A 17195-nucleotide genomic window follows, 5' to 3' on the forward strand; every position below is an offset into this window, starting at 1 on the left:
GGAACTTGTCAATATGAACAGCTGCAACGACTGCAAAGTACCCCTGCAGCAAGGCTGAATTCATGTCAAAACAACAATTGAGAGATTATCTCTACAGACCAGCAGTGTGATATTATGGTGGCAAATGTGAAGCATAAAAAATTACATCCTACAGTAAGTAGCCTGGCTACAAAATCCATAAGAAGAGAAACTGATCTTTGAGTTGTTTTAGTACTTATCATGGCAGTATTTACCACCTAAAACAACATCAATTATACCATGTGTCTTTGCAACCTCTAACCTGAATAACATTTTCCTCCCCCCCCCATTAAATACCTAAAACAACATCAATTATACCATGTGTCTTTGCAACCTCTAACCTGAATAACATATTTACTCCCCCCCCCATTAAATACCTAAAACAACATCAATTATACCATGTGTCTTTGCAACCTCTAACCTGAATAACATATTTACTCCCCCCCCCATTAAATACCTAAAACAACATCAATTATACCATGTGTCTTTGCAACCTCTAACCTGAATAACATATTTACTCCCCCCCCCCCATTAAATACCTAAAACAACATCAATTATACCATGTGTCTTTGCAACCTCTAACCTGAATAACATATTTACTCCCCCCCCCCCATTAAATACCTAAAACAACATCAATTATACCATGTGTCTTTGCAACCTCTAACCTGAATAACATATTTACTCCCCCCCCCATTAAATACCTAAAACAACATCAATTATACCATGTGTCTTTGCAACCTCTAACCTGAATAACATATTTCCTCCCTCCCCCCCATTAAATACCTAAAACAACATCAATTATACCATTTGTCTTTGCAACCTCTAACCTGAATAACATATTTCCTCCCCCCCCCCCATTAAATACCTAAAACAACATCAATTATACCATGTGTCTTTGCAACCTCTAACCTGAATAACATATTTCCTCCCTCCCCCCCATTAAATACCTAAAACAACATCAATTATACCATGTGTCTTTGCAACCTCTAACCTGAATAACATATTTCCTCCCCCCCCCCATTAAATACCTAAAACAACATCAATTATACCATGTGTCTTTGCAACCTCTTACCTGAATAACATATTTCCTCCCCCCCCCATTAAATACCTAAAACAACATCAATTATACCATGTGTCTTTGCAACCTCTAACCTGAATAACATATTTACTCCCCCCCCCCATTAAATACCTAAAACAACATCAATTATAAAATGTGTCTTTGCAACCTCTAACCTGAATAACATATTTCCTCCCCCCCCCCATTAAATACCTAAAACAACATCAATTATAAAATGTGTCTTTGCAACCTCTAACCTGAATAACATATTTCCTCCCCCCCCCCCATTAAATACCTAAAACAACATCAATTATACCATGTGTCTTTGCAACCTCTAACCTGAATAACATATTTCCTCCCTCCCCCCCATTAAATACCTAAAACAACATCAATTATACCATGTGTCTTTGCAACCTCTAACCTGAATAACATATTTCCTCCCCCCCCCATTAAATACCTAAAACAACATCAATTATACCATGTGTCTTTGCAACCTCTTACCTGAATAACATATTTCCTCCCCCCCCCCATTAAATACCTAAAACAACATCAATTATACCATGTGTCTTTGCAACCTCTAACCTGAATAACATATTTACTCCCCCCCCCCATTAAATACCTAAAACAACATCAATTATAAAATGTGTCTTTGCAACCTCTAACCTGAATAACATATTTCCTCCCCCCCCCATTAAATACCTAAAACAACATCAATTATACCATGTGTCTTTGCAACCTCTAACCTGAATAACATATTTCCTCCCCCCCTCCCCATTAAATACCTAAAACAACATCAATTATACCATGTGTCTTTGCAACCTCTAACCTGAATAACATATTTACTCCCCCCCCCATTAAATACCTAAAACAACATCAATTATACCATGTGTCTTTGCAACCTCTAACCTGAATAACATATTTACTCCTCCCCCCCATTAAATACCTAAAACAACATCAATTATACCATGTGTCTTTGCAACCTCTAACCTGAATAACATATTTACTCCCCCCCCCATTAAATACCTAAAACAACATCAATTATACCATGTGTCTTTGCAACCTCTAACCTGAATAACATATTTACTCCTCCCCCCCATTAAATACCTAAAACAACATCAATTATACCATGTGTCTTTGCAACCTCTAACCTGAATAACATATTTACTCCTCCCCCCCCCCATTAAATACCTAAAACAACATCAATTATACCATGTGTCTTTGCAACCTCTAACCTGAATAACATATTTACTCCTCCCCCCCCATTAAATACCTAAAACAACATCAATTATACCATGTGTCTTTGCAACCTCTAACCTGAATAACATATTTACTCCTCCCCCCCCCATTAAATACCTAAAACAACATCAATTATACCATGTGTCTTTGCAACCTCTAACCTGAATAACATATTTACTCCTCCCCCCCATTAAATACCTAAAACAACATCAATTATACCATGTGTCTTTGCAACCTCTAACCTGAATAACATATTTACTCCTCCCCCCCCCCATTAAATACCTAAAACAACATCAATTATACCATGTGTCTTTGCAACCTCTAACCTGAATAACATATTTACTCCCCCCCCATTAAATACCTAAAACAACATCAATTATACCATGTGTCTTTGCAACCTCTAACCTGAATAACATATTTACTCCCCCCCCCCCATTAAATACCTAAAACAACATCAATTATACCATGTGTCTTTGCAACCTCTAACCTGAATAACATATTTACTCCCCCCCCCCATTAAATACCTAAAACAACATCAATTATACCATGTGTCTTTGCAACCTCTAACCTGAATAACATATTTACTCACCCCCCATTAAATACCTAAAACAACATCAATTATACCATGTGTCTTTGCAACCTCTAACCTGAATAACATATTTACTCCCCCCCCCATTAAATACCTAAAACAACATCAATTATACCATGTGTCTTTGCAACCTCTAACCTGAATAACATATTTCCTCCCCCCCCCCCATTAAATACCTAAAACAACATCAATTATACCATGTGTCTTTGCAACCTCTAACCTGAATAACATATTTCCTCCCCCCCCATTAAATACCTAAAACAACATCAACTATACCATGTGTCTTTGCAACCTCTTACCTGAATAACATATTTCCTCCCCCCCCCATTAAATACCTAAAACAACATCAATTATACCATGTGTCTTTGCAACCTCTAACCTGAATAACATATTTACTCCCCCCCCCCCATTAAATACCTAAAACAACATCAATTATACCATGTGTCTTTGCAACCTCTAACCTGAATAACATATTTACTCCCCCCCCCCATTAAATACCTAAAACAACATCAATTATAAAATGTGTCTTTGCAACCTCTAACCTGAATAACATATTTACTCCCCCCCCCCCATTAAATACCTAAAACAACATCAATTATAAAATGTGTCTTTGCAACCTCTAACCTGAATAACATATTTACTCCCCCCCCATTAAATACCTAAAACAACATCAATTATACCATGTGTCTCTGCAACCTCTAACCTGAATAACATATTTACTCCCCCCCCCATTAAATACCTAAAACAACATCAATTATACCATGTGTCTTTGCAACCTCTAACCTGAATAACATATTTACTCCCCCCCCCCATTAAATACCTAAAACAACATCAATTATACCATGTGTCTTTGCAACCTCTAACCTGAATAACATATTTACTCCCCCCCTCCCCATTAAATACCTAAAACAACATCAATTATACCATGTGTCTTTGCAACCTCTAACCTGAATAACATATTTACTCCCCCCCTCCCCATTAAATACCTAAAACAACATCAATTATACCATGTGTCTTTGCAACCTCTAACCTGAATAACATATTTACTCCTCCCCCCCCCCCATTAAATACCTAAAACAACATCAATTATACCATGTGTCTTTGCAACCTCTAACCTGAATAACATATTTACTCCTCCCCCCCCATTAAATACCTAAAACAACATCAATTATACCATGTGTCTTTGCAACCTCTAACCTGAATAACATATTTACTCCTCCCCCCCATTAAATACCTAAAACAACATCAATTATACCATGTGTCTTTGCAACCTCTAACCTGAATAACATATTTACTCCCCCCCCCATTAAATACCTAAAACAACATCAATTATACCATGTGTCTTTGCAACCTCTAACCTGAATAACATATTTACTCCTCCCCCCCCATTAAATACCTAAAACAACATCAATTATACCATGTGTCTTTGCAACCTCTAACCTGAATAACATATTTACTCCTCCCCCCCCCATTAAATACCTAAAACAACATCAATTATACCATGTGTCTTTGCAACCTCTAACCTGAATAACATATTTACTCCTCCCCCCCCCCCCATTAAATACCTAAAACAACATCAATTATACCATGTGTCTTTGCAACCTCTAACCTGAATAACATATTTACTCCTCCCCCCCCCCCATTAAATACCTAAAACAACATCAATTATACCATGTGTCTTTGCAACCTCTAACCTGAATAACATATTTACTCCTCCCCCCCCCCATTAAATACCTAAAACAACATCAATTATACCATGTGTCTTTGCAACCTCTAACCTGAATAACATATTTACTCCTCCCCCCCCCATTAAATACCTAAAACAACATCAATTATACCATGTGTCTTTGCAACCTCTAACCTGAATAACATATTTACTCCTCCCCCCCATTAAATACCTAAAACAACATCAATTATACCATGTGTCTTTGCAACCTCTAACCTGAATAACATATTTACTCCTCCCCCCCCATTAAATACCTAAAACAACATCAATTATACCATGTGACTTTGCAACCTCTAACCTGAATAACATATTTACTCCCCCCCCATTAAATACCTAAAACAACATCAATTATACCATGTGTCTTTGCAACCTCTAACCTGAATAACATATTTACTCCTCCCCCCCCCCATTAAATACCTAAAACAACATCAATTATACCATGTGTCTTTGCAACCTCTAACCTGAATAACATTATATTTACTCCCCCCCCCATTAAATACCTAAAACAACATCAATTATACCATGTGTCTTTGCAACCTCTAACCTGAATAACATTATATTTACTCCCCCCCCCCCCCATTAAATACCTAAAACAACATCAATTATACCATGTGTCTTTGCAACCTCTAACCTGAATAACATTATATTTACTCCCCCCCCCCCATTAAATACCTAAAACAACATCAATTATACCATGTGTCTTTGCAACCTCTAACCTGAATAACATTATATTTACTCCCCCCCCCCCCATTAAATACCTAAAACAACATCAATTATACCATGTGTCTTTGCAACCTCTAACCTGAATAACATTATATTTACTCCCCCCCCCCCATTAAATACCTAAAACAACATCAATTATACCATGTGTCTTTGCAACCTCTAACCTGAATAACATTATATTTCCCCCCCCCCCCATTAAATACCTAAAACAACATCAATTATACCATGTGTCTTTGCAACCTCTAACCTGAATAACATTATCATTCCTCCCCCCCCCCATTAAATACCTAAAACAACATCAATTATACCATGTGTCTTTGCAACCTCTAACCTGAATAACATTATCATTCCTCCCCCCCATTAAATACCTAAAACAACATCAATTATACCATGTGTCTTTGCAACCTCTAACCTGAATAACATATTTACTCCCCCCCCCCCATTAAATACCTAAAACAACATCAATTATACCATGTGTCTTTGCAACCTCTAACCTGAATAACATATTTACTCCCCCCCCCCCATTAAATACCTAAAACAACATCAATTATACCATGTGTCTTTGCAACCTCTAACCTGAATAACATATTTACTCCCCCCCCATTAAATACCTAAAACAACATCAATTATACCATGTGTCTTTGCAACCTCTAACCTGAATAACATATTTACTCCCCCCCCCCATTACAAAAAACTGTGTTTTCTTTTCTTCCTTCCTCTTTGTATTGGTACAGTTGACAGCTATTAAATCATTACACACTTATAAACTGACATTGAACTTCATTAAGTACATTAAACTTAGTTTACAAACACATCATACTACTCTGAAACTAATCTCTCTCTGTTATTGCCTTTGAGTGGTTCACTTTGTTTTTATTGGTTCTTTCCACAGCTGTTACAACAGTTATGACAAAGTGCTGTTGAATTTAACAATAGTAGTGGTCCTGACACATCTTACCAACTCAGATATCATCCAGCTTATTTAATGTGTCTATGAAAATATTAAAACACAAAAGAAGGCAGAAGCCCATACCTTACTTACTTGCTAATGACCATTATCTCTGTATTTATTATCTGTGGATATTTGTTTTTAACTGGTACCAAGAGAGTCAAGATAAAGTGACAAACTAATAATCAACATTTATAGCTCCTTTACTGTAGATTCTAATCTGACTTACCTGGCCAATAGGAAGTTATATTTTGCAAGACAGGTGTTTACACCAGATTCAAATCAAAGAAAACATTTTTTTTACTCTGCTTGCAAGTGCTAAGTAACATATATGTGTTCATGTAAGTCTGTATATTGTTTATATACCAAAAATCATGACTGATGTGAGCAAAATCAAATTCCTGCTGCAGACACATGGAAACGATGAATGATCAATAAACAACATAATTAAAAATGGGTCATTAAAATACCACTAATTCTGTACTTAAAAAGGAAACAAACCTCTACTGCTTGCCAACCCCAGTCTCTGTATTTTTGATCTTTGGTTAATCTCCACATTACAAAATAAGATTCTATCGTTTCTGGACGTAGTATGTAGTACTTTTCATTTTGCCTCATGGCGACCGCTTCACCATGGCCTTCAAAGCGGAATGCCTCTGGACCTAATTTTGTGGCTGCAACAGGACGAGAAAACAAAAGAGTCATTGTCTCAAAGCTTTGAAAATCTCAAATGGCAAAAGTTTCTTGTGATTGATATAAAAAGCTGTTGTTTATAGTTAACTATTGCAAAAGATACTATCCAGAGTGTCACAGTACTGCATAAAACTGCTCAAAAATATTTGTTGTTCCTAGTGCAAGTGTTCAGTAAAATTCTGATTTAACATACCCACCCTTTCAAATGTTTCTGACCCAAATAATAGTTTTTGAAGTTAATTTACTGCGGACATGATCAATTGAATGTTTACCTACATACCAGACAATACTGAGCACTACATATTACCTGGTTAGTAGTTTGGAGTGATGGAATAAAATGCCTCATGCCCATATCTCCCATATCACAATATTCATCTGGTACGAAAACCTTGTTTATCATCGAGTAAACCATACTGCTGTCATTTTACTATACAACACACCCTCTTGAGATAATAGGATAAACTGCTCCCACCCCTTCTTGTCTTACCCATGGAAGAGTTTGAAAATGCTATAAAGTACCTGGGTTGTCATATTGGACAACACCATTGCTAACCTGGTTAGGATACTCATGAACACTTGTACACCTGTCTCCCTATGCCCATACCTCGCTCACTACAGTAACCTGGTGTAAACCTTGATTCAAACTGTTTATCATTCACTACACTACACACCTTTAGAGACAACGAGATGACTCTACACTCCAGCCCTGTCCCCTACCCCACCTCCCACCTTGTTGTCACCCCTGTTATCTACGAATGGAAGAGTTTACAATACCACACACCCTTAGAGACAACAAGATGACCCTAAACTCCAGCCCTGTCCCCTACCCCACCTCCCACCTTGTTGCCACACCTCTAATCTACAAATGGAAGGGTTTACAACAGATTAAACAACACTACCTGAATTTTCATATGATTTATGGCAGGTCTCTGTGATTTGAGCTCCTAACTCCAGGTAGTGTTCTGGGTTGTTGATATATTTACTACCAAGAGCAAACATCCCACCAGAGAAGCAAGATAGATGGTCCATCTTCTTCTCCACCTTTGCACCACGGAAATCACCAAAAAATACCAAACCACTATTAGATGTCTGCTTCATCTTCCTTTCCATCGCCTGACAAAAGAAAAATAAATAGATGAGGAAATGTTAATTTTACAAATCACATCCATCAATGATAATTTGCAGTAATTTGCAATAATAAATGTTGCAGTTTAGGGCTTTAGCGCCCCTCTATCCCCCCCCCCCCCCTCCAGAACCTCCAATTTGGAAAACTTTTCTTTGTGAGTGATTGTGAGTGATTTGTGAGTGATTACAATATGTATAAAATGGAGGCATCAGCTTTTCAGGCAGACAAGTTCACATCATCATTTCGAAATGTTCGACACTGTCATGTATATCAGCCGTTCTACAATTTTGAGGTAAAAAAATTCACTATTGGATGTACTCTCACAACTGAGGATGTGAGCCTTTCTTTTTCTCCTGTTTTTTCTGTTGCACGTTGAACCTGGCCTCCATAGTAATCTCTTTCAGGGCAAGCTTTCCAATTAAATACCCATTGACAACTTACACATGTCAGACAAAAAAATGTCAACATCATGAACTTGGAAGTGCATGTTTTCAGAAAGTCTCAAGAACCCCCCCCCCCCCAACCAATAAAGAAAACATGCTGTAAGAAAGGTTTCATAGCTCAAGGCTCACTTTATTCACCCTTTTGATGTAATTTGACTCTGACTCACAGCTGTTTCTACTATTATAAATACTGTACAACATATAGAAGGCATGCCTGGATGGCTGTACACTGTTTCTACTATATATTATAACTACTGTACTACATATAGAAGGTATGCCTGGCTGGCTAGCTATCTACACTGTTTCTACTATTATAACTACTGTACAACATATAGAAGGCATGCCTGGCTGGCTAGCTATCTACACTGTTTCTACTATTATAAATACTGTACTACATATAGAAGGCATGCCTGGCTGGCTAGCTATCTACACTGTTTCTACTATTATAACTACTGTACAACATATAGAAGGCATGCCTGGCTGGTTAGCTATCTACACTGTTTCTACTATTATAAATACTGTACAACATATACAAGGCATGCCTGGCTGGCTAGCTATCTACACTGTTTCTACTGTTATAACTACTGTACAACATATAGAAGGCATGCCTGGCTGGCTAGCTATCTACACTGTTTCTACTGTTATAACTACTGTACAACATATAGAAGGCATGCCTGGCTGGCTAGCTATCTACACTGTTTCTACTATTATAACTACTGTACTACATATAGAAGGCATGCCTGGCTGGCTAGCTATCTACACTGTTTCTACTATTATAAATACTGTACTACATATAGAAGGCATGCCTGGCTGGTTAGCTATCTACACTGTTTCTACTGTTATAACTACTGTACCACATATAGAAGGCATGCCTGGCTGGCTAGCTATCTACACTGTTTCTACTGTTATAACTACTGTACAACATATAGAAGGCATGCCTGGCTGGCTAGCTATCTACACTGTTTCTACTGTTATAACTACTGTACAACATATAGAAGGCATGCCTGGCTGGCTAGCTATCTACACTTTTTCTACTATTATAACTACTGTACTACATATAGAAGGCATGCCTGGCTGGCTAGCTATCTACACTGTTTCTACTATTAAATACTGTACTACATATAGAAGGCATGCCTGGCTGGCTAGCTATCTACACTGTTTCTACTATTAAATACTGTACAACATATAGAAGGCATACCTGGCTGGCTAGCTATCTACACTGATTCTACTATTATAAATACTGTACAACATATAGAAGGTATGCCTGGCTGGCTAGCTATCTACACTGTTTCTTCTATTATAACTACTGTTCTACATATAGAAGGCATGCCTGGCTGGCTAGCTATCTACACTGTTTCTACTATTATAAATACTGTACAACATATAGAAGGTATGCCTGGCTGGCTAGCTATCTACACTGTTTCTACTATTATAACTACTGTTCTATAGAAGGTATGCCTGGCTGGCTAGCTATCTACACTGATTCTACTATTATAACTATTGTACAACATATAGAAGGCATGCCTGGCTGGCTAGCTATCTACACTGTTTCTACTATTAAAACTACTGTTTTACTACATAGAGAAGGCATGCCTGGCTGGCTAGCTATCTACACTGTTTCTACTATTATAACTACTGTACAACATATAGAAGGCATGCCTGGCTGGCTAGCTATCTACACTGTTTCTACTATTATAACTACTGTTCTACATATAGAAGGCATGCCTGGCTGGCTAGCTATCTACACTGTTTCTACTATTATAACTACTGTACAACATATAGAAGGCATGCCTGGCTGGCTAGCTATCTACACTGTTTCTACTATTATAACTACTGTACAACATATAGAAGGCATGCCTGGCTGGCTAGCTATCTACACTGTTTCTACTATTATAAAACTGTACTACAAAGAGAAGGCATGCCTGGCTGGCTAGCTATCTACACTGTTTCTACTGTTATAACTACTGTACTACATATAGAAGGCATGCCTGGCTGGCTAGCTATCTACACTGTTTCTACTATTAAAACTACTGTACAACATATAGAAGGCATGCCTGGCTGGCTAGCTATCTACACTGTTTCTACTATTATAACTACTGTACAACATATAGAAGGCATGCCTGGCTGGCTAGCTATCTACACTGTTTCTACTATTTTAAATACTGTACAACATATAGAAGGTATGCCTGGCTGGCTAGCTATCTACACTGTTTCTACTATTATAAATACTGTACAACATATAGAAGGCATGCCTGGCTGGTTAGCTATCTACACTGTTTCTACTATTATAAATACTGTACAACATATAGAAGGTATGCCTGGCTGGCTAGCTATCTACACTGTTTCTACTATTATAACTACTGTACAACATATAGAAGGCATGCCTGGCTGGTTAGCTATCTACACTGTTTCTACTATTATAAATACTGTACAACATATAGAAGGTATGCCTGGCTGGCTAGCTATCTACACTGTTTCTACTATTATAACTACTGTACAACATATAGAAGGCATGCCTGGCTGGCTAGCTATCTACACTGTTTCTACTATTTTAAATACTGTACAACATATAGAAGGTATGCCTGGCTGGCTAGCTATCTACACTGTTTCTACTATTATAAATACTGTACAACATATAGAAGGCATGCCTGGCTGGTTAGCTATCTACACTGTTTCTACTATTATAAATACTGTACAACATATAGAAGGTATGCCTGGCTGGCTAGCTATCTACACTGTTTCTACTATTATAACTACTGTACAACATATAGAAGGCATGCCTGGCTGGCTAGCTATCTACACTGTTTCTACTATTATAACTACTGTACTACATATAGAAGGCATGCCTGGCTGGCTAGCTATCTACACTGTTTCTACTATTATAAATACTGTACAACATATAGAAGGTATGCCTGGCTGGCTAGCTATCTACACTGTTTCTACTATTATAACTACTGTACAACATATAGAAGGCATGCCTGGCTGGCTAGCTATCTACACTGTTTCTACTATTAAAACTACTTTTTTACTACATAGACAAGGCATACCTGGCTGGCTAGTTATCTACACTGTTTCTACTATTATAACTACTGTACTACATATAGAAGGCATGCCTGGCTGGCTAGCTATCTACACTGTTTCTACTATTATAAATACTGTACAACATATAGAAGGTATGCCTGGCTGGCTAGCTATCTACACTGTTTCTACTATTATAAATACTATACAACATATAGAAGGTATGCCTGGCTGGCTAGCTATCTACACTGTTTCTACTATTATAACTACTGTACAACATATAGAAGGCATGCCTGGCTGGTTAGCTATCTACACTGTTTCTACTATTATAAATACTGTACAACATATAGAAGGTATGCCTGGCTGGCTAGCTATCTACACTGTTTCTACTATTATAACTACTGTACAACATATAGAAGGCATGCCTGGCTGGTTAGCTATCTACACTGTTTCTACTATTATAAATACTGTACAACATATAGAAGGTATGCCTGGCTGGCTAGCTATCTACACTGTTTCTACTATTATAACTACTGTACAACATATAGAAGGCATGCCTGGCTGGCTAGCTATCTACACTGTTTCTACTATTATAACTACTGTACAAAATATAGAAGGCATGCCTGGCTGGCTAGCTATCTACACTGTTTCTACTATTATAAAACTGTACTACATATAGCTACTGTACAACATATTTAAGGCATGCCTGGCTGGCTAGTTATCTACACTGTTTCTACTAACTACTGTACAACATAGAGAAGGCATGCCTGGCTAGCTAGCTATCTACACTGTTTCTACTATTATAACTACTGTACAACATATAGAAGGCATGCCTGGCAGGCTAGCTATCTACACTGTTTCTACTATTATAACTACTGTACAACATAGAGAAGGCATGCCTGGCTAGCTAGCTAGGGCTATGTCCTATGCTTGTAATGTATGCACGACCAAATATCCTTCAGCAAAAATGGTTGTTTGTTTCAGAATTTACTAATTTACATACTCATGCTGGTCGTATGATTGTCTTGGAGGAAAACTTGAACCTTGATTATCGAAAAGAGTAAACATTTTCTGATCAATATGTGCCGCCACATCCTAAATTTCACTCAAAATCCTATCAACTATATTAATGCTTATTCAATTATTAATTGAATAAATATCAAGGTGCAGTTTACTTGTGTGCATCTTGTGCTTGGTGTGACAGATAATTCTTTGATTGAATTCCCATCTGCCTTTCCATTCAAAGTATTAGTGATTGATGGCCTCCAGTGAAGGTGTCAGAAGCGTGATTTTAAACCTCACCTCTAGTGAATAAAGGGTAAACCCCATTATCCCAATCAATCATTGTTGCCATTTCTACATTCACTTTGGTTTAATCAATTGATTCAAATGTTCTCACTGCTGTATGTTATTAATTATTTGTTTCCAATGTTATTTAAAGATTCAGTCTGCTAATACAATTAAGGACTTTTGAAGACTGTATGCCGCTGTAGATATTACATGGTATTATATGTGACATAGAGGGTTGAGGCCAGTGTGGGGGATGTGGAGTGGGGGAGAGGGGGGGCATATCACATACCCCAAGAACAAGGGATCAGAGCTCTTCAATGACCCCCTCCCTTCTTAATATCCAAGATCAGCTCCTGCCCCAGCTGTGGTGATAATTAATGACCAGTGACAAATTAATAATATTATGAGGAAGGAATTATCATAACATTTCAATGTCATGGATGATTCTAGATCAACTTCTAGAACTGGCTTTGTTTACACACACTACACAGTAAGTGATGCATGTAATATTATTACTACAACATATCAATCATAATGAAGTTTATCTCAGTGCGGCCAGGATACTGTCAGGCATGTGCATATGGTTTTGCATACTTGATAGAGGTTGAATGGTAAATACTGCAGTCATGACCTGATTGCAGCAGGCTCTGGTGCCGAGGTATTCAGTCCAACCAGGATAAGCATTATGTCTGGTCTATACAGATGTAACATATGATATGGTTCTGCATACTTGATAGAGGTTGAATGGTAAATACTGCAGTCATGACCTGATTGCAGCAGGCTCTCGTGCCGAGGTATTCAGTCCAACCAGGATAAGCATTATGTCTGGTCTATACAGATGTAACATATGATATGGTTCTGCATACTTGATAGAGGTTGAATGGTAAATACTGCAGTCATGACCTGATTGCAGCAGGCTCTCGTGCCGAGGTATTCAGTCCAACCAGGATAAGCATTATGTCTGGTCTATACAGATGTAACATATGATATGGTTCTGCATACTTGATAGAGGTTGAATGGTAAATACTGCAGTCATGACCTGATTGCAGCAGGCTCTGGTGCCGAGGTATTCAGTCCAACCAGGATAAGCATTATGTCTGGTCTATACAGATGTAACATATGATATGGTTCTGCATACTTGATAGAGGTTGAATGGTAAATACTGCAGTCATGACCTGATTGCAGCAGGCTCTGGTGCCAGGGTATTCAGTCCAACCAGGATAAGCATATTATGTCTGGTCTATACAGATGTAACATATGATGATATGGTTCTGCATACTTGATAGAGGTTGAATGGTAAATACTGCAGTCATGACCTGATTGAAGCAAGCTCTGGTGCCAGGGTATTCCGTCCAACTAGGATAAGCATTGTGTCTGGTCTATACAGATGTAACATATGATGATATGGTTCTGCATACTTGATAGAGGTTGAATGGTAAATACTGCAGTCATGACCTGATTGCAGCAGGGTATTCAGTCCAACCAGGATAAGCATTATGTCTGGTCTATACAGATGTAACATATGATATGGTTCTGCATACTTGATAGAGGTTGAATGGTAAATACTGCAGTCATGACCTGATTTCAGCAGGCTCTGGTGCCAGGGTATTCAGTCCAACCAGGATAAGCATTATGTCTGGTCTATACAGATGTAACATATGATGATATGGTTCTGCATACTTGATAGAGGTTGAATGGTAAATACTGCAGTCATGACCTGATTGCAGCAGGGTATTCAGTCCAACCAGGATAAGCATTATGTCTGGTCTATACAGATGTAACATATGATATGGTTCTGCATACTTGATAGAGGTTGAATGGTAAATACTGCAGTCATGACCTGATTTCAGCAGGGTATTCAGTCTAGGCTTGCACGGTAAACCGGTTTTAGTACCGAAACCGTTTTTTTCCGACCGAATTTCGGTACTATTTTTTATTTTAAGAAAACCGAAAAACCGAAAAAACCGGTAAAAACCGAAATTTGAATTGCAAAAACTGGAAAAAACAGAGTTTGTTGACTTTGGTTTCTCCTATTTACCGTTTTTTTTTGCAATATGAAAGTAAATTGCAACAAGAGAAAGCTCTTCTGATAGACGACATTGTCAGCTACGATCGGCAAACGCCATAACCAGTGCTTGAGGGTGTATAGCTAGGCCTAACATTAGGCTATGCAGCCCTTATATGCGTGCATCAGTTAGGTGACCTTGTAGTATTGAACTGACCTTGGTGGCCAACGTTAGTAGTTGTGAGAAGTACACACTCAAATGACGAGATGCAGTTCAAAGTAAATTGTTATATCCAACGTGTTTGTCCTCCTTGTGTTGTTCTTATTATTTAACTTCAATTTATTGGTAGAGTATATGGAGAAAATCTTTTCAAACACATTGATCACAGCTCGTGTTCAAAAAATAAACGTTAAAACTTCAAAGGTACATTGCGCAATCCACAATACCATACGACATGTACAGTCGCGGGGGGGGGGGGTCTGCTGAGTTTAACAACTAAGATGCAACAAGTAACATTACCAATCACGGGGGGGGGCTCTGTGTTTAACAACTAAGATGCAACAAGTAACAATCACGGGGGGGGGGGGGGGGCTCTGAGTTTAACAACTAAGATGCAACAAGTAACATGAGAACAATCACAGTCCATCATTCACAAGAGACACCTGGCGTCAGGCTTGAGCCAAGGAATATTAAAGGAGTAAAAATGTTGCATACATGGCTGGAAATTACAGATGTTGCTGTTGGGACAATTCTCCTTTGTACGCTAATAGATTGTATTTTCTTTGTGAGTTTCCTTTCAACATTTCTTCTTATCAGTTATCAGACAAGGCGTCTCTCAGTTTGTTTTTCGTTTACGTTGATGAACACGTTTTCAACTTAAACGTTAACAATTTATATTCTTTGCCAACCTAATCCCAGCTTTTGCCAGCGATGTTTTTCATCTTGTACTTGAAAGTGTAGACTGTAAATTCTCTTCACTCCTTGAAGAGAATTTTTTTTACCGCCAAGATACCACCCGCGAACATGGCTAGAGCCTCGTGCAATTTGGTACATTCGACCACTTTGTCAGCCACTACTGAATATATTGGACCAATCATATTGTAAAGCATTTTTTTTTTACGATCTCCAATTGGTCATAATGGGGTTTACGCTCGGCCCTCATCTCCGAAAATATAACATATAATATAATATAACATGACCGTGATATTTTACACGAATTTGAACTTCGTGAAGTACAGTTAACACAAGACAAACGACAGGTGTACGTGATGTTAAAACTTTAAGAAAAAATTTCACTAACACATTTCTTTTCGACATATTTACTTCAGTTTAGTTAACGTGGGTTATAAAATGAGAGTCATGAAGGCAGTAACATTTCTTGAATTTATTCTCCTTGTTTTTAACAACCCTTTACTGCAAACAAACAGAGTTGAAACTGCTGTTGGTAAAGCTTCAAAAATATGCATCTTAGCGATCGAGATTTGGATGTTTTCAATGCAATTCGGGAGGTGGAAAAAAAAACGGTTTTTGAGCCAGATTCGGTTTTTTGCTAGAGAAAAACCGGTTGTAAGTTTTCACGAAACCGTGCAAGCTTAATTCAGTCCAACCAGGATAAGCATTATGTCTGGTCTATACAGATGTAACTTGACCGTATCCTAATTAGCAATTTAAATTTGGTGTTGAAATTTGTTGTTATTGTTATACACTTAACTAAATTACCAGCTAAATAAACCATTGTCTTCGTTAGTCTTGTCTCTTCTTTTTGAGGGAGAGATGGGTGGGGCAGGGGAGGGGAGGGCAAAAAGAAACAATTCAAGCCATTTCAAATATTAAATAATATTATAGAAATACAAGAACCTGGTCAGATAATATGTTAGCACTGCAAACATAGCCTGCTGTTGTTATCATGATCCAACATGGCAAGGGCAGTGGAGAAAGACATCTCCAGAAATCCATTCAAAACTATACCCTGAAGTTAGAACAGAGCTATTTTATCTGCAAAGAATTCTAATCCTGCTGTTTTGGGAATAACTACACAAAGGAATAAAACCATATCCCCTGCCATGTCCATGACACTGTACTGTGGGGTCATGAGATAACAGTGTAAACTGCAGTTTTCACTGTCAGTGACACCATTATAACCCAAATATAATCCTGATATCAATGACCCTGTACACCTAGGGGTGTCCCACCAAATAAACATGGGTGTGTTGTCCAGTCATGGTGACCCCAGTGACACCTTATCAGTAATATTTCCCTGTTTTCAAACAGTTTACAATTCCACAGGATACAGGGCAATGTTTGCAAGCTTTATTTTGTTG

The 17195-nt window shown here is 37.9% G+C and overlaps 1 protein-coding gene across 1 annotated transcript in view; it reads right to left on the bottom strand.

Annotated features, from left to right (window-relative positions):
- LOC139963232 (mannosyl-oligosaccharide 1,2-alpha-mannosidase IA-like) overlaps positions 1–17195 on the bottom strand; it is a 104133-nt gene that overhangs the window by 12951 nt on the left and 73987 nt on the right. The window contains exons 8-9 of the mRNA XM_071963836.1: positions 7891–8104; positions 6800–6972 (exon numbers count right to left, since the gene is read on the bottom strand). Coding sequence (XP_071819937.1) covers positions 6800–6972; positions 7891–8104 — 387 coding nt within the window. The remainder of the gene's footprint in view (positions 1–6799; positions 6973–7890; positions 8105–17195) is intronic.

This window comes from Apostichopus japonicus, chromosome 21 (assembly GCF_037975245.1).
Source record: "Apostichopus japonicus isolate 1M-3 chromosome 21, ASM3797524v1, whole genome shotgun sequence".
NCBI classification, from domain to species: domain Eukaryota; kingdom Metazoa; phylum Echinodermata; class Holothuroidea; order Aspidochirotida; family Stichopodidae; genus Apostichopus; species Apostichopus japonicus.